This window comes from Cololabis saira, chromosome 4 (assembly GCF_033807715.1).
Source record: "Cololabis saira isolate AMF1-May2022 chromosome 4, fColSai1.1, whole genome shotgun sequence".
Classification (NCBI taxonomy): Eukaryota; Metazoa; Chordata; class Actinopteri; order Beloniformes; family Belonidae; genus Cololabis; species Cololabis saira.
The window spans coordinates 36,321,950-36,341,102 of record NC_084590.1 but is presented as its reverse complement, the minus strand read 5'-3'; the positions used below and the strand labels follow the sequence as shown (position 1 = coordinate 36,341,102).

General features: G+C 40.1%; 1 protein-coding gene across 1 annotated transcript; it reads left to right on the top strand.

The window, feature by feature from the left end:
* Window positions 1-318: 318 nt before the first annotated feature.
* On the top strand, window positions 319-18,951 carry tada2a (transcriptional adaptor 2A). Its single transcript, XM_061720399.1, has 15 exons — window positions 319-440; window positions 1,920-2,026; window positions 4,822-4,881; window positions 4,961-5,052; window positions 5,514-5,671; window positions 7,031-7,119; window positions 7,427-7,499; window positions 7,653-7,716; window positions 10,248-10,291; window positions 12,881-12,991; window positions 14,427-14,498; window positions 14,761-14,893; window positions 15,942-15,985; window positions 16,240-16,319; window positions 18,476-18,951. The coding sequence occupies exons 1-15, from the start codon at window positions 416-418 to the stop codon at window positions 18,659-18,661; spliced, it is 1,338 nt and encodes a 445-aa protein (XP_061576383.1). The 5' UTR covers window positions 319-415; the 3' UTR covers window positions 18,662-18,951.
* The last annotated feature ends 202 nt before the right edge of the window (window positions 18,952-19,153 follow it).

The window sequence follows — 19,153 nt, the reverse complement described above, 5'->3', positions numbered from 1 at the left end:
CGTTATGTTATTTATTGGTGCATGTTATATAGTAGCCTGATTTGAAGGACAATACATTTAAAAGTTTCCAGGTCTTGTTTTTTTTCTATTTAAAACTAATTATGAATATGAACATATTCAGTCGGGCAGTCAAATATTTACAAATTGTATAATTTTAAAGATATAATATTTTACCTTTTTCTTTTTGGATCAGTCATTGAGTCTTGATTACATCGTTTATTTTATACGACATTTACAAATCAACATCGGCCTCATGTTTTAGTAGATGGATTGAAGTTGTGGATGAGCGTCTAGTCCATCGATTCATCCGAGCTCGATTGGCTTCGACTGCGTCAGGAATGCTGGCGAGTCCTGAGAAATAGATCGACCCAAAACGTCCGTCCGAATACACTTTTCTTTGCTTTAACGTCATCAAATGGACCGTCTAACATCTTTTTCAAGTATGTATTGATAGTGTAATGCACTTATATAGCTACTGCATATTTCCAATGAACACATCTTGAGTTATTTTGTTTGATAGATGTATTAGCCTCGTGTTAGCATATAGATGCTAACCTCACAACAACATTCATCACATTTACACATGAGCTTTAAAGGTCCATGAAGTGACAGGTATCACCTGAACACGGTTAGGGATCAGTGTGTAATCTCCGAGAGCTGCTTTAAAAGACCAATACTTATATTCTTATTACACTTAATCTAACTTGTTCAAAAGAACATTGTAGTTCAGTAAATGGTGTAAAACTATGGAATTGTTGCGAAAAGGACTTGAGAATGTGTAGTTCGATCCATACCTTAAAAAAAAATGTTTAAAATGAAAACTATCAACGGGTATAAAAATATACTGTAATGCAATCAAATGTCATAGTGTAATAATTATTACTATGCTTTTGTTTGCTTCTCTGCACCTACCTCTAACAATCATTAGCTGTTTTTCCTGCATTTCTTTATAAACATTGTCTAGTATTGATTGTATGATAATAGGGTTAAAGGCATCACAAGCTCATGCTTCAGCCTCAGAGGTGTCAAAAGTATTCACATTCATTACTCAGGTAGAAGTATAGATACTAGAGTTTAAAAATACTCCTGTAGAAGTTGAAGTATCAACTCAAGTTTTTTACTCAAGTAAAAGTACTGTTTTCAAAACTACTTAAAGTATAAAAGTAAAAGTAATGTAAGGGGGAAAAAAGCCATTAACGACAAAAGCCATTGAAAATGAATGCATCTTAGTATAATGCAAATATATTAAAGAACCATATATGTGTACTATTGAGCATTAACATGTGTTTCAGAGAGCAGAAGATATGATGATTAGTTGCCTATAAGTATTGTAATGGTGCAAAAAGTCAAACTTCAGAGGCATGTTATCATTTATCCTAACCTTTATTGGAATGAACATCCAAGTTTAGTTGCAGGAATCTGAGGGAACGGATGTAAGAACAAAACTGGACAAGAACATCTGAAACAACCACAACCAAATTCACTCTATCTGGATGGAGCAATTTAACTGGATAGTTTTTTTTAAAGGCCGAAATGAAATAGAGTAACAAGGCTGTTTTTAAAATGTAAGGAGTAAAAAGTACAGATAATTGCGTGAAAATGTAAGGAGTAAAAGTAAAAAATCCTCTGAAAAACAATTACTCCAGTGAAGTATAGATAACCAAAATTTCTACTTAAGTAAGGTAACAAAGTATTTGTACTTTGTTACTTGACACGTCTGTTCAGCCTACACCTTTTTTGGTCACATTTATTTGAGCCATCTCTGTAGTGCCTCTCTGGTTTTGCTGTTTTCCCCATGTGTGCTGTATGATGATGGTTGCACCCATGTAATAACATTGTTTTTTGGATGACCAAAATAAACAAAAAGAAAGAAAGAAACTTCTCCACTGGTGAGTAATACTTCACCATGTCCATTTCAGATGATCCCTTCGGTAAGCCGCCCTGCGGAGGCTGCTCATCTTATCTAACCGAGCCGTACATCAAGTGTGCGGAATGTGGACCTTCACCATTTTTATTATGTCTGCAGGTAAGAAGGTGACACACACCTTACAACTTTTTAAAAAGAAAAACACGAACATGTAAATCCGTTGATGTGTTTTGTCCTTAATGGCACTCACATATTGACAAGAGAAATCTTGGTGTAATTATTGACTCAGACCTGAACTTCAACAGCCATCTAAAGTTTATCACTAAATCTGCCTACTACCACCTGAAAAACATTGCTAGATTTAAGGGGATTCTGTCCAAACAAGACATGGAAAAACATATTCATGCATTCATTTTCAGTAGGTTGGATTATTGCAATGGCATCTTTACACGCCTTAACAAGAGATCAATCAGGCAGCTGCAGCTGATCCAGAACGCTGCCGTCAGAGTCCTTACAAACACCAGGAAACTGGACCACATTACACCGGTCATGAAATCACTACACTGGCTTCCAGTGAGGATAGAGTTTAAAATCTTACTGCTGGTCTACAAAGCACTGCATGGTCTTGGACCAAAATACATGGTTGATCTGTTAGTTCCTATGAAGCTCCCAGACCCCTGAGGTCAGGGGTCACCAACCCTCGTCCTCAAGATCACCTATCCAGCATGTTTTAGATGTTTCCCTGATTCAGCACACCGTGATACAAGTACCTGTGTCAACAACAGAACTGCCCAGTATTTGATGACAAGCTAATGAGGACCGTTAATTAGAATCAGGTCCAGGGTTGGTGACCACTGCCTTAGGTCATCTGCATCTGGTTGGTTGTGGTTCCCAAGAACCAGAACCAAGCAAGGTGAGGCAGCGTTCAGTTATTCTGCTCCTCACCGGTGGAACAAACTTCCTGTAGACCTGAGGTCTGCTCCAGCTCTCAGCTCCTTTAAATCAGGCCTAAAAACATTACTGTTTACTGAAGCGTACGCCTGAATTAAATACTTACCTGCTGTACTCTACTGCCCTTACTTTTAACAACCTGTGCTTTTTATTATTTTACCTCTTTCTTATCATTTTATTTCATTGCATTTGTTATTTACTGTTTAATTGTGTCTTGCTGCTTTTAATGTTGATGCTGTTTCGGGGCGGCAGTAGCTCATGTGGTAGAGCGGGTCGTCCAATGATCCGAAGGTCGGCGGTTCGAATCCCGCTCTGTCCCAGTTTGCTGTCGTAGTGTCCTTGGGCAAGACACCTTACCCACCTTGCCTCGTGTTATGTTTATGTTTATGTGTATGTTTATGTTCATGTTCTGGATCTCTGGAAAGCGTCTAGAGACAACATCTGTTGTATTAGACGCTATATAAATAAAATTGAATTGAATTGAATCGTGTGAGTGTGTATGAATGTTGGTGGTGGTCGGAGGGGCCGTTAGGCGCGATATGGCAGCCACGCTTCCGTCAGTCTGCCCCAGGGCAGCTGTGGCTACAAACGTAGCTTACCACCACCAGAGAGAATGTGTATGGATGAATAATGATTTCTGTAAAGCGCTCTGGGTGCCTAGAAGGGCGCTATATAAATCCAAGTTATTATTATTATTAAAGCACTTTGAATTAGTGTTGAATTGTGCTATACAAATAAACTTGCCTTGCCAAGAACAAACTGTTTTAACGCACTGAAAGCGCCACTGCCTGGATTTAATAAAAGAAAAGAAAAAAGTTATGTCTAGATTTAACCAAACAAATAAGTAAGTTGGGAAAGTTCTGCAGTCATTAAGATGTTTCAGGTAGCAACAGGTTGTTTAACCGTGACTGATGCAATTTCCTTAAAAGTTGCATCATGTGATCATAATCAAATTAATCAAGAGACTTGAGATTGTCCAATGCATTATTAAAACTAAAATCATTTAAATTTCATATGATTAAATCGTGATGCTTAGTTAAATGATTGATAAAAATTGATTGAAGAAAATCAATAGTAGATTTAACTCAAATGCTTCATAAACAACTTTAAGACTGATCAGGGGGGAAAAAAAGTTTAAATTTGATCAGGATCATAAAGGTTAGACTCTAGTCCAATGTACTCTATTTCAATGTGAGGGCGCATCAGGATAAAAAAATAAGCAGCAGATGAGGTGATGCACTCGTCCAGTTCAAGGCCTACCTTGCAACCCTTTGAGGACAGTGCAGTGATCTGGGGTTATTTTAGTTGGTCAGGTTTAGATCTAAAAAGTCCAAAAATTACGTCAGTTCATTACTTGAAAAGACTGAATGACCATCATTTGCCAGATATTGTTCTGTCTTTATGGTGCAGACATATTCCAAGACTTCCAGTATTCATGGAGCTCAAATTGTACAACGAAAACCGTTCAGGGTACATGGTACATGGTACCCATGATTCACACATATATTGACCACCACAGAGTCTACAACTTAACCCACTAGGAATTTATGGGATGTCCTACAAAAAACTTTACCCTCTGGTATAATTATCCTATTATCAATACACAATCTTAAAGGAAAATTAATACATTTTTTGAAGGAGATTAATGTTACAACATTGCATAACATTATTGATATTATGTCACTGCAAATGCTTTAAGTATCAAAGTTCAAGCTTTGGATGGTCCAAAGCAGCGTTACCTTCTTTGACTCTTAATTTAGAATATCAGTGTGTTAAAAATATTGTATGGATTTAATTTGTTATAAAGATTTGAAAATAAGTGACATATGAAGTACCCTCTAGCTCTAAGGAAGCAAGTATTCAGTTTATATGGTGTTTACAGTCTGCTCATGTGCAAATAAAAAGGAAAAAGGAAGAAAAGAACATTTGAAACTCATCAATGCATCAGTAAAATAATGTTTTTGACTGGGGCCTTTTGCTCTAAACACATTGTTTCATTTTAGTGTTTCACCAGGGGATTTGAATACAAGAAGCACCAGAGTGATCACAAATATGAAATTATGGTGAGTAAAATGTTGTATAGTTCTCAAATGTGGCACAGACATGCACAACATGCATCATGTTTCTCACGTGTCCTCACAGACTTCAGACTTCCCGGTGCTGGAGCCCGGATGGACGGCGCAGGAGGAGATGGCGCTGCTGGAAGCCGTCATGGATTGTGGGTTTGGGAACTGGTGAGTGATGTCAATTTATTTTTTTTTTATGCTCTGAACAGAAGTCTGACTGAAAACAGTTTTTCTCACCTACATTAGGTTAGGTTTCGAGGTGTGTTTTTTTCTCACAGGAACTTTCATAGCCTGAAGGTTGAACCGTTGCATAACACTTCCCAGGAACTGCTGTTGTTTGCTCGCAAGTTAAAGTTTAAATCTAATGTAATAGAGGAAGTCACCACATGGATGCTTTACAAACACTCATTTAGTATTCAGATGTAAGAAGAGCAACCAAAAAGGTCGTAGTTTATGACGTGGACTGAATTCTGCTTTAGTCCTTTGTCGTAATGTTGGTCTTTTTATCACACAAACCATGCAAACACTTTTGTGTAACAGAACTTCATGTGTCTAAACTGAATCTCTAGTAAAGATCTGCTTTTACACAAACATGGTGTTTTATTCCCATCTTCATTTGTCTTCCTCAGGCAGGATGTGGCATACCAGATGCGCACTAAATCCAAAGAGGAATGCGAGAACCACTACATGAAGAATTTCATCAATAACCCGCTCTTCTCTTCCACCTTACTCGGCCTGCGCAAAACTAAAGACTCGCGCTTTGCTGAAGGGGCCATTCCTTTCAAACGTAAGTACCCTCATGCTGTATTCCTGTTTTACTTTACTTTTAAAGGAAGAATATGACATAAACCCTTCGTACTTAGATCTCTGTACACAGCATTATTCTGGTCTGCAGGTGCTTTACACATTAAAATTGTGTAAATTTCACCAAACCAGATGCAGGTTTTCATGCAGATGTTGCCCAGTAACTGACAATAAAGGCCACATATGTAAGGAATGAAATTATCTTTATTTTTTTAAATTTTTTTCTGACTTCATCACGGGCTGAAAGGGCGGTTCTAGAAGTTTTAGAAACTTTTTATTTTAGGCTCACTAAGGTTAGTGGTGTTGATAATAAGCCTCAAGAGCATCTAGAAGAGAGAGTTAAGTTCAAAAAATAAAAACAAACTTTAATGAACTCTCACTTGCAGCCCGATTGCTACGTGCCTGACAGTTGGTCAGAAGCAGCTGGTGAATTAGAAAACTTGTCGTGGTTCCTGGTAGGCTTCAAGTCTCCATCTGCCACACTGTTTGAAAGCTTGGCAAGCATTTCACAGTTTCACCCATACAATAGCAGACGGCATCCGTCGCTCATCTAACTGTAAATCCTTTCACATTTTAACTGACTTGTGTATGCTTTGCAGAGTGCCGGGTTGCGTGTGTTGTCGTTGTGCCCTCCACTGAAGTTAAAAAAATAAATAATAATTAAACCAGGTCACTGTGCTTTTCGACAGCCCTTTACATGGGGAATCTTAACTGGCTGCAAAGTGAATGGACATTTTCAGATATTGGTGGTTTACGACTTTCCAGAGCTGTACAGGACAAGATGAAAACCATAAAGAGGGGAATACATTTCCAACAACTTGGGCTTAATACATTTTAACCAGTGTTTTTACAGCAGATTGGTTTGCTGGAGTGATTGGATACCTGAAGTCGGTCCTTATTTTTCCCATGAGCTTCTCCCTCCAACAGGTGCACTTGGTAACCCTGAAAACCGCCAGTGTGCAGCTCCAGCTGCTGGATGAGCCTAAACTCTCACCGCTGCTGACTTTGCTTATATTATGGACCCATTTCTGCAGCTCATCCACTTCTTAACAAGTAAATCTTTTACTGATGGGCACATAGATCGTGCAACAGAGTCTACACCTTGGAATACTAGTTGTCTCCTAACCACTTCTCTGACAGCCCGTCGGTCACCTAGCAACTGGCACCCCACATGGGTGTGATTTGTATGCGTTTGCCCTCCTCTCCTGCACTGCAGCCAACGCCTGCAGTGAGCCCAGCGCAAACTGTATCCTATCTGAAAGCCCCAGAAATCCTGTGAGAAGTTTGGTTTTGCCTTTTCAGTGAATGTTTTTTATTTGTTTGTATTCCTCTGATGTCGCAGCCACTGATGATCCCCCTCGGCCCACGTTCGACTCCGTGCTGTCTCGAGACATGGCAGGTTACATGCCAGCCAGAGCAGATTTCATGGAGGTGAGGGGATACCGTCGTCCTAGACCTGATCGTGTGTGTGATGAGATCACCCATAGACATGAAAGGATCAATTGAACCGCCACTAGAGGGCTCATTATCAAATATTGTTGAAATGGTGACTCATAACTTGTGGCTGCCTCGCAGCGAGAGACTCATCCCATCTCTTGTTTTTCCTCATCTAAATTCTTGTTGTATTTTTCTTTACCCAAACAGGAATAATCAATATCATGAATGGATGGATGGTTTTATGTGAACGTAGGCCGAGTGCCCAGAATCAGAAAATCATTTTTTGTTTCTCTCATTCTAGGAGTTTGACAACTATGCAGAATGGGATTTGAAAGACATAGACTTTGTGGATGATGACTCAGATATCTTACATAGTGAGTATGATTCTTTTTCCTTTTTTGCCATTTTTTTCTATTGCTTTTTTTTACCCCCCATGATCAAATTAAACTGCAACATTTAATATGACTACAGTGCAGTGACTTTACAGTATGTCTTTTAACTTTCTGGTTTGACTTTTTTGTTTACAGCACTGAAGCTGGCAGTTGTTGATATCTATCACTCAAGGTTAAAAGAGAGACAAAGGAGAAAGAAGTAGGTCCTTTTTTTATTTTATTTTTTTAATTATGGTTATATCTTTATGTATTTACATGATGCAATACCCCCAGTCTGTCAGCAGAGGGCATCATAAGACTGCGTTCACTTATTGGAGCCTCAATTCCCATAGGTGCTTTTTAAGCTATTAGCTTGAATAAATTAATTTGTATTAAATTAAAATGTACAAGGATGACGATTTCAAAGCTGTCTGACCTCTCTTAATTAATAACTAATGAATTCACTGTGCTGATTTACACCCAGTGATTCACATTTTAATTGTTGCTATGTCAAAAGCTCTCTATAGAAAAGAGTCCCGAGAGGGCTGGAAGGTCACAGTTGCCAGTCATCCGCTGGTTTTAACTGCACCTTAGAGCATATTTCTCAGGCTCTCATTACAAGCCCTTATGGAGTCATTCAGGCGGAATTTTTACACGCTCGGGAAACTTTTCCCCGTTTCTGAACATTTTAGGAAATTAGGAAAATGTTTCTTCTGTAAAAAATGCCACATCATGTGACAGTTTTCCAAGGTTTGGGACGGCGTAGAGAGCTTCCTCCCTACAGTTTAATCACATGGAAGTAGTTTCTCATTTGGCAAAGGAAGAAATGTCCTTGTTTTTCATCTGTCCCTGCTGTCTGCTTTATCTCTACTAATTTAGACCTCCTTGAAGAGGCTTCGCTAATACTCTTGTTTTTAATCATGCCTTCACTGTTCTGTTTGTGATTGTAGCTGTTACTGGGTTACTCCGCCTGTCATCTTTGAGTTCAATGAGCTAGATAAAATGACTCGGTGTCAGTGTCTGAAAAATCATCTCAAATGATCACACAGACGAATCAGCTGTTCCCCAAAACAACTCAAACAAAGGCTGAACTTCATTTCATTTCAGCCTGAGAGTTAGTTAAAGCTCAGTGCGACACACAAACAACCTGAAAGCTGAGTGTATATAATCATCATGTGGATTTGGAGAGTAAATTATTTGGGGGCTAAGTGTGAAGTTCGCATTATCATGATGAGTTTCTCTACAGCATGTTAAGGTCCTGTGATTTATTGGTGGCTTATTAACGTAATAGTCAGCTTAATAGATAATGGAAACGGGGAGTTTCCCCACATCATTCGCCTGCTGTCAGTCTCGTACATATACACACAACCCTCGCTGCTATGCAGCTGTCACTAAATCAACGCCAGTGAGTTGTGTTTCCCGGGCATGCTGGAATGGCATGTTTGGCTGGGTAGGCATGTTCCAACCTCCTCCTATATCACTCCTAACTTTTCACCTCCTGAACCGGACGTCCAGTTCTGCCTCTGGCCTCACATTTATGCCCGTGTGCAGGGGGTTCATGAACTTAATTCCTCAATCAGGCCAAGGGAGGTTTTAAAAAATCCTGAACCTAATTCACAGAGGGTTTTAAATATTGTCTCTCTCCAGACACCAGCAGTTATGTTAGCTCCACAAAGTTCACACGTGACTCTGTTTCCACGGATGCAGTTCCGGTCCAGCAGTCGCTGCTTATTCTTGAATCCATTAGTGTTTCCTGGCCGTGAAAAATGTGTTTTAGAGCATCAAATCCCTCCTGTTCTGGATCTAAGTGCTTACATTAGGGGATTGTAAGCGGGATTATGGTGACCAACCAAATAGACCAAACTTTTTTTTTTGGCAGAGTGGGGGGGGGGGGGGGGGGGGGCGACAACAACTAACGCTGCCCTTACTAATACAGCTGACAATAATAATACAAATGAACCAACTAGAACAGGGGTCGGCAACCCAAAATGTTGAAAGAGCCATATTGGACCAAAAACACAAAAAACAAACATGTCTGGAGCCGCAAAAAATGAAAAGTCTTTTATAAGCCTTAGAATGAAGGAAACACATGCTGCATGTATCTATATTAGTTATAACTGGGGGAAGATTTATTTTTCATTATGCACTTCGAGAAAAAAGTTGAAATGTCGAGAAAAAAGTTGAAATTTGGAGAAAAAAATCGAAATTTTGAGAAAGGAATCGAAAGTTTGAGGAAAAAAAGTCGAGATGTCGAGATTAATGTTGAAGTACAATCTTGAGAAAATAGTCGAAATGTCGAGAGAAAAGTCAAAATGTCGAAGAAAAAAGTCAAAATTTCGAGCAAAAAGTCCAAATGTCGAGAAAAAGTCAAGATTTCGAGAAAAAAGTCGAAATGTCGAGAAAAAGTCAAGATTTCGAGAAAAAAGTCGAAATGTCGAGATTAAAAAGAAAAGGAAAAAGGAAGAAAAAAAGGAAAAAAGAAAAAAAGAGAAAAAAAGAAGAAAAAAAGGAAAAAAAAGGTCCAACATTTTTGAAAAAGCTCCAGGGAGCCACTAGGGCGGCGCTAAAGAGCCGCATGCGGGTTTCCGGCGGAATGCAGACAAAATAATGGAAACACCTGATAGAATAATAAAATAAAGTTCAGCACCCCTGCTAAAGAAAAAAAAAAATCTCACTCATTCAGTTTTAACGGATTTTTACCAGCCTTGGCTTTAAGAATATTGATTGCAAATCCTCACTCGTCTTTTTCAGGATCATCAGAGACCACGGGCTGATCAACCTGCGCAAATTCCAGAGTGAGTCGGCTACTGTAACCGTTGCGGCCGCTGCTTCAACGCGGTTCATGGAAGCTAACAGTGGGATTTTAACATCTCGCAGCCAAATCCCTGATGAGCTTCTCTACGGAAGCACGCAGACAAGTCCAGGGCCCGTCAGGTTGTTTGAACACGGCAGCTGACGGAGCTTGTGTTTCTTATCAAGGCTGCAAATAGTCAGTTTATTGATTCACCTGTTACAGGTTGGATTTCATTGAGCTCTGTTCTGTAATATAATTCTTTGGGTTTTTCATCAGACGAGGAGGACTGCTAAACATGAATCTCTCCAATTATAGCATCTCGTAACCCCGTCAAACCACCTGGCCCGCTGTGGCACGGTTCACGTGTTGCTCTGTGAATCTGTGTGTGGTTTGGGAGTTGAAGAGTTCTCATGTTTTATTTATGTTTCCTTCGGCCTCCAGTTAGCCGTCCTCCCTCTTTCTTTTCCTTTTTTTTTTAAACCGTCCTCACCCTTATCTTTCCAGTCTTTCAAGACAAAAGAGAACTCAGAGAAGCTGTAGAGCTGCAGACTGGTTGTCATGGAGACTGTCAAAGTGTGTGTGTGTGTGTGTGTGTCACATTCAATAATGGAAGCAGTATCCGAGCCCGGGAGGTTTACAGTATCATGTCTCGGTGCTGCTGGAGGCAGAATGGCCAGGTGATTCAGGTCCAGTTCATGTTTGCATTCAGAGTTTGCATGCTGTTATGAAATCACACCCATGCTCGCGTCTCCTGGGAGACGTGAACAACATCCCTCTGTGTCCCCGCCGTTTTGTTAAGAGCCCGACTTTGAGTATTGAGCCTGAGATGGCAGCTGCTAATTAGCGCTCACATGTTGGAGTCTGGTGACGGAGCTTGACCCACACACAACCACACCTACACCTACAGCCGCTCTCCCCACTGCTTTCCACACTCGTCTGTTACTCGGCAACGTGAACGATGCTTTCAGACAAACAAAACAACCCTCAGAGCGTGTATGCCTCTTGAGTGGGGCGAGTGCGCTGACTGCACATCGTCGGAGCACTGCAGCGACAAATCACCTGATGCAGGAAGGGTTTGTTTTTCTCTGTTGTCAAATCTGACTCTGAATGTAAAAAACACAATGAGACTTAATCAAACCTGTTGACTGTTAACATTTAAATCTAAATGTCTGGCCACGTTTTGGGCGTTTTGAAAACTTGCAATTTCTGAAAGGATTACATGTCAAGTCGTCTACAAAAAAATTAACCCAAATAAACTTGTCAAAGGAATAAAATAATAAAATTGTCTCCTTTTACATTGAAATTTGCAGTTAAAGCAAATACGTGTGGTTACTAAATTTTTCCAAGACTGGAAATCTCCAGTTTGGTAACCGCTGGTCTGATCTGTTTAAGATTGTATTTGTAGCTGCGGGTTGTACATGTGCTTCTTAATGTTCATGGAGTCTCTCATTTATATGAGAATAATGTTTTATTCACTTAACACCTCCCAGGATGTCTAGGAACGATACCAGCAACCACTGGGAGTGTGATGTTTCCTCTCACCGTCTAGTTGTGGCCTCGGGTTGCAGGCTGCTTTAACGCAGTCAGTATTGTCAGTCACTTGGAGGCTGCAAGTTGTTCTTGAATTGCTCCAGCAGATTAAAAATAATGTGCCTTAGCAATCAATATCTTCAGCTGACATTCCAAATAAGTTAACCCGAGCCGAGAAAAATGATGCCACTCTGTTTCCAGGACTAACTGTTACATCAATGTCGAACTCAGTATTTGGGACTGATTACTTTTGCAATCAGCATTAAACCAACTCCTGTAATCCCTAATCACTTGAACAGTTTAATTCTGCGCTCTACATCCACCAGATTTTGTACCCTGGAAGGAAAACCTTGAACGTCCTCCATAAGTGATAAGTGTCTGTTTTGTCTTTGGGTTTTTGGTGAAGTGCAACTGCGGTACTTGCAGTTGGGAGCTTATTGCGGTCAGCTGTTTGGAGAAAAAGCACATACTAACATGTTTGGTAACTGAAGGAACAAACTTTCTTGCAGAAGTGTTGATCCTGTCAGAAGTGCAGCATCACAACAGCTTAGATATTAGATGCCATTTACAGGAAATACTTCTGATTACTTTTGTGTCACTGAGCAGTAAACTATTACACTGCATCTCTAGAGTCTGCTAAATCTTACCAAAAATCTGTTGCTAGCACTTCCTCGTCCTCAGTTTTGTTGTCCTTCCTGACCAACTTCACTTACCTGTAATTTCATCCCAAAATCATGAAAGGTATTTTATATCTGATTGCATTCTTCCTCTTTGTGAGCATCAGTTATCTTGATTTCTAACTGCTAGCTAGAGGCTTTGATTAATATTTCTATTAATAATGTTCATAAACCTATACGGTCAGTGTTTATTCAGTCTGTGAGAACAGCTGTTCGTGTTTTTGAGAAACACGAAACCCAGCGAATCCCTTCTCTCCCACCGTGTTAAGTCACAAACCGTTCATGTCTGAAAGTGTGTGAGGGGGTGTGTATTTCTTTAATGTTTATGAGTTATATTTGTTTGTATCCGCTGCCTACTCACTCGCTTCTCTTTCTCTCGTCAGTGCTGGAGCGATGCTACCCGAAGGAGGTGCAGGATCTCTATGATGTAATGAAAAGATTCGCCAGAGTTGTTGGACCGATCGAACATGACAAGTTCATCGAGAGTCATGCATGTTAGTATTTGGTTGATGGCAGGCGCAAACAAACACAACTGGTTTTGGTTTTTAACTGTGCCCTGCAGGAACGTATGTTCATACATGAAAGGAAATGAACTGTTTTACTGACGATTCTGCAGCTGGACGGCCGCCGCTCTGCCCAAAAAAAGATCTCACATTTGCAATCATACAAATTTACAGTTTGCCTTTGGGCAGATGGTTGTGTCCCAGACTGTTTGTTGGTGTTGGGCGGTTGCCAGGCAACCAACAGAGAAGCCAGAAATATTCTGAACTGGACCAGCATTCGCTCTCTTTAATTTTGTCCTCATAAAAACAAAAAAGTGACTTGTTCTCCACCGATCTGCCGACTTGCACACTTAATGTTGACACATTTTTCCAAGTCAATTCATGACTTTTGCAGTGGCAAGAAAAACTATGTGAACCCCGTGGACTTAACTGGTTTTCTACATAAATCTATCAAAAAAAGTGATCTGATCTCCATCTGCACTTTTATTTATAGCCGGAATAATAAACAAACACATTGTGCTTAAGCTGATTACATGCCAAAAAAAAAGGATTTTTTTATGCCTGCATCGAACACACCTATTAAACATGTTATCATACCAACTTTATCTATAAAGCACTTTAAAAAACCATTGCTGGAACGACATGCTGTAGTGCACACAACTGAACACTAAGAAACATCAAACGGATAAAAACATCAGACATGTATAAAAACATGGCAGAAGAACAATTATAATTCTAAATTCTAAAACACCTGAGATTAAAGAAACTAAGTCTCGCTGAGGTTGAAAGCCAAATAAAAGAAATGGGGTTTTTGAGGCGGATCTGAGTGGAAGAATAAGTTGGAGTTAATAGCTGGTTGACCTGAAATTGACCAGTTTCTGTCAACTCCTAGTTCGACTTTTCTTTCCAAACCTTTATTTTTTACTTTATAAAATGTGCAACTCTTTAAATGTTAAACCTTTGAAAGCCAGGAAAAGAGTTATGTGGACCCTTTTCATTTTCTTGAGTGTCTTTTATCAATCAAAGTTTCTTTTATCTTTCATCAATCGCCATCAAACTCGTTTCATTAAGCGGACTCCAGATGTGCAAACTGCTGCGGACTATTAGGTGTCATTGAAGTCACTTTTTTCCTCCAGTACTTTGAATGCTTTATGGTTGTGATCGGCAAAGACACTGGAAATGATAATTATTTGTTTTGAACTTCAGCTCAATGATCAGATTTTTTTTTAAATAATTTCTAATTGCAAATTAATGTAGAAAACCAAGTAATTCCAAAGACACACACTTTCTTTCCTCTGTATTAAACCGTTTCAGAGGCTGTACAGGCATATCTATCGTGATGGATGCAGTGCTGATCTGCAGCTGTGTGAGAGCTCTGTTGTGCAGATTTGCATTCAACCGTTTTCATCTCTTTGTTTTTGCTCAGTGGAGTTTGAGCTGAGGAGAGAAATCCGCCGGCTGCAGGAGTACAGGAAAGCAGGGATCAAGACTTTCTGCAGTGAGTCACGTTTGACCTTTTCTCTCCCCATTATAGGCATTTTAAAGTCCCTTGTATCAGCGGGATAAATCATTTATATTGTTATTTTATTTTAACATGACTTTGACGTTTCATGATGTGCTGCAGCAGCAGGGCCGCGATGATTTTTTTTGGCAAAGTAAAGTGAATGTCTGCTGTTTTTGGGCTTTGGATCTAACAAAGTGTTGAGAGTGCAATTTTTTTTTTTTTTACTTATTATTTTTTGTCTCTGTCATCACTCCAGGTGCCAAAGTGTACGAACGGGCGGGTCGAATGCGCGACGAGGAGCGGAGGAAGAGGACCATGTTCTGTGATGTGCTGCAGTACATCCAGGATGGCCGAGCCTGTCAGCAGTGGCTCAGCAAACAGGCTGCAATGTGAGTCTCCAAACATCCTGTGTGTAACAGGCGTGCGGGCGAAGTCACTGAGGAACAGGGACGCTGACCTCGTCGTGCTGGGATGAATCAACAAGCAGTTTGTATTTCTGTGCAGCCAATTTCCCCCTCAGCCTCTGTGTTTTCTGCCCCCCCACCCCTTTAAGCCTTTAAAGCATTTTCTTTGGGGTTTATCCAGGTACCACTAGGGATGGGCGGTATGGACTAAAAAATGTATCACGATAATTTCTGGCATTTATCCCGATAACGATAAAAATGACGATAAAAAAAATACCAATTCAACTCCATCTTTAACTATAAATCTATCACCACATTCAGTCTTTGGAGCCCCCAAATCACTGCTCTAAAAGATACTAAATACTACTAAACGTCATCAATGTTTCTTTCTTTCTTTCTTTCTTTCTTTCTTTCTTTCTTTCTTTCTTTCTTTCTTTCTTTCTTTCTTTCTTTCTTTCTTTCTTTCTTTCTTTCTTTCTTTCTTTCTTTCTTTCTTTCTTTCTTTCTTTCTTTCTTTCTTTCTTTCTTTCTTTCTTTCTTTCTTTCTTTCTTTCAGGCTCATTTCTTTCTTTCTTTCAGGCTCATTTCTTTCTTTCTTTCAGGCTCATTTCTTTCTTTCTTTCTTTCTTTCAGGCTCATTTCTTTCTTTCTTTCAGGCTCATATTCCTTCCTTCCTTCCTTCCTTCCTTCCTTCCTTCCTTCCTTCCTTCCTTCCTTCACATATGTTGTGCGTGGATTTAACAACGAACCATAAATCCGTCTTTACACAAAAACGTCATTAACAGGAATTTATTGTTTTTACCGTGAGATGACAAATTCTTACCGTGGGGAATTTTTTTGACGGTTTATCGTGAACGGTAAAATATCGCCCATTCCTAGGTACCACCTTAGAAAAATTCCCGAACGCACTGATTCATCTTCTTTGGATGACACTAGAGTGAAACACCGAGCACAGCTCAAAGAGCCTGTGTCTATATTGGATGTGTGTGTATAAATATCGGAGCAGAGATAATGTTTTTCTCCCTGATTTCAGAGACGCTGGCATCACTCCAGCTGTCACAACCATCACAGTTTCAGGTACGACACTTCTCCCCACCTCTCCTTCTGTGCTTCATCCTCTCTGTAGTCTTGGCATGGTCCCAGTCGCACTCACGTCGATGCAGGCACTCCTCCATAAATACTCAAAATAGGTCTATACGTGCATATTTATTTAGCTGTTTCTCCCTTTTTAAACTAGTTGTTTTTCCACTTGCCTCCAAACCTCAGATAACGTGTGTATGTGACGCTTTGATGCTGCTGTTTTTGAAAGTTGTTGAATATCTGTTACGCAGCAACGGGCAGACGGAGCGCCCCTCCTCTCAACCTGACTGGACTGCCGGGAACAGAGAAGCTCAACGAGCGCGAGAAAGAGGTACAGCCGTTGGAGAACTCGCTGTGCTTTACGCCTTGTGGACTGTCTTTCTTTGTTGTGGCCTCCCAGACTTTTTTCTTCAGTCCTTCAAAACAATCAAACACATCTACCAGACCGCAGCTGCATTTTACACTCCGTTTTATAGAATCATTGTGAGGTGCGTTTGTCCGTTAAAAGGTTGTAGTGTCCAGGTTAGTGCATTTAAACGCACCTGAACAGAACAGAAACTTTCAGAAAACTGCAGAGTCTGTGTGAGTTTGAAAACTAACAGCATTGTGTGTTCGTTAGAAGAGACAGACGCCGACGCTTTCACTCCTCGGTTTGTTTCCTCTGATCCAAATCAATTCAGTTTGTAAATTCAATGCATTTTCCCCTTGAATAAACCTAAACCCCACAAAGATGAACACTGATAAATAGAAATAAACAGAAATAGTGCAAAGTAGTACTGCAAAGGTCAACATCAAGGTTGAAATTCATTTATATGGTGCATTTTAAAAAAATAACAAAAGTTGAACACTGTGAGTACAATCTAATAAAAAATGTATAATTTGGTATCAGTAAAAGGAATACAAGTTTTAAAGCATAAAAACTCTAAAAAAGAGTAAATAAAGAGCAAAGCACAAAAACTGTGTAGCTCAGAGTAAATTGTGTGATTCGGTGTAATAATGAAATCCAAATCCAGGAGCTTGTGTGTATTAATACATAATTTAATTGGGAGTTATTCCTGCAGGAACGAAAGTCTACAAATCACGTGCTTCTAGTCTGTTGTCCTGTTTTAGTTTGGCTTATTTTCTCACCAGCAGGACTGCACCAAAGTTCTCTGGAGGGTCTGGATCGAAACCTCTTTTAGGGGGGGTCTCAGTCCAGTTATTTCCACACCCAATGTGAATTGAACTGGGGTTTTGTTTTAATTCAGCACACCTTTCCGTGTGAGAATACCTTTAAAAAGATGAAGGACCAAGACTCTTGTGTTGGCTTTCTCATTTGCCATCACCTTCTTCTAAGCACACAAGGCTGCTCTCACAGGAGAAGCAGCGCCGGCTCTCTGTCCTGCACCCTCCCGCCTCCCTCTCACACCAAACACAAAAACATCCCACCGTCCAGATTTGCAGAACTGATGCTACAAATTAATGTATCCATGGGAACAGTAATCAGTCATGCCTGGACGAAATGCGTGGCTGTTTTCAATTAACAAGGCATTTCTGCTCATTTCAGTGGTGTATTAAAATGTGTCAAAGTGTGGTTTTAATCCAAAACACACACACAACCAGATGATCTTGATATCGTCAGTGACATTTCCCTGATCATTTGTATTCACCACATGGTGTGGAGTGGGATTGCTTTGGGATTGCTGCGATCATAGTCTTACCAGAGGGCCCAGTCTGGTTTCTACCCACACATTTGGATGTTTAATGCACTTGATGAAATACAGTAAATATATGTATTTGTGTGTAGATAGATAGATAGATAGATAGATAGATAGATAGATAGATAGATAGATAGATAGATAGATAGATAGATAGATAGATAGATAGATATCCAACTGTTACTCTTACATGCACATATGAAGATAAGTCCCCGTCTGATGGGTTATGACGCAGGGAGGCTTCACATGGGCAGAGGTGCATTTTTAAAGGTCGTGTTTCATCTGTGAAACATTCAAAGAGCTCTGCAGCTGCAGCGTTTTCATAAATGTGCTCCCGCTGTGTTTTCAGCTCTTCTTTGTTGTACAAACACTTTGAGTAAACAGTCTGTTCTTGCAGGTGTTTGTGATGTTTCTCTCGGCTGTAAACATGAAAGGAAACTGAAGCAGTTGAACTATAAAAAAAAAACCCAACTACACACAAGATGATTTAATTTGATGTCACCAACAATCATTTCATCATATGAAGCATCCTGAGGCTTTTCAATGACAAATCAGCTATGCTTCAAGTGTGTGTGTGTGTGTGTGTGTGTGTGTGTGTGTGTGTGTGTGTGTGTGTGTGTGTGTGTGTGTGTGTGTGTGTGTGTGTGTGTGTGTGTGTGTGTGTGTGTGTGTGTGTGTGTGTGTGTGTGTGTGTGTGTGTGTGTGTGTGTGTGTGTGTGTGTGTGTGTGTGTGTGTGTGTGTGTGTGTGTGTGTGTGTGTGTGTGTGTGTGTGTGTGTGTGTGTGTGCAGTTGTGTCAGGTGGTGCGGCTGGTGCCAGGGGCCTACCTGGAGTACAAACAGGCCTTGCTGAACGAGTGCAGGCGACAGGGCGGGCTGCGGCTGGCGCAGGCACGCGCGCTGATCAAGATCGACGTCAACAAGACAAGAAAAATCTATGATTTCCTGATCAAAGAGGGCTGCATCACAAAGGCGTAGGAGTCTCTGACCACAGTGGAGGCTGGACGGCCGTCAGCGGTTCCTTTTATTGTGATTTTTTCCCCCTCTTTTTCCTTTTAATCATTGTCAGAGTTGAGTTAGAGGTTCAGATTGCTGCTGTTGTTTTGAAGGATTATAACGTGTTCATTCATGTTGTGTGGCTTTTTTTATTATTTCTTCTTCAAATTGTATTACAATTATATCTTTGTATAACTCTCAGAACAATGACTCATTTAAATGTGGATGTATTTATTTCTGTTATTATGTTAATAAAATAATTTGGTGTGCCATGTCGTTTGGACTTAGATATTTGAGTAAAGCTGCAATTCGTGGATCAATAGACTGAAGCTTCCTTCATGTTTCAGGATTATCAGTTTTCTCAGATGGCAGTAAAGCCACTTGCTCTTCTGCTGCTTTCAGACAGGAATCCAGTTTATTTGCCACTTTAAAACAGCAGATGAGAGAAAATGTGAATTTGAGACCTTTAACTTG

Bases quoted from the DNA above. Each gene is read 5' to 3' on its own strand.
- tada2a (XM_061720399.1), top strand. From the start codon at position 416: ATGGACCGTCTAACATCTTTTTCAA. The intron at 7,500-7,652 runs GTGAGTATGATT...TTTTGTTTACAG, and splicing joins TGACTCAGATATCTTACATA to CACTGAAGCTGGCAGTTGTT. The intron at 15,986-16,239 runs GTACGACACTTC...TCTGTTACGCAG, and splicing joins CACAACCATCACAGTTTCAG to CAACGGGCAGACGGAGCGCC.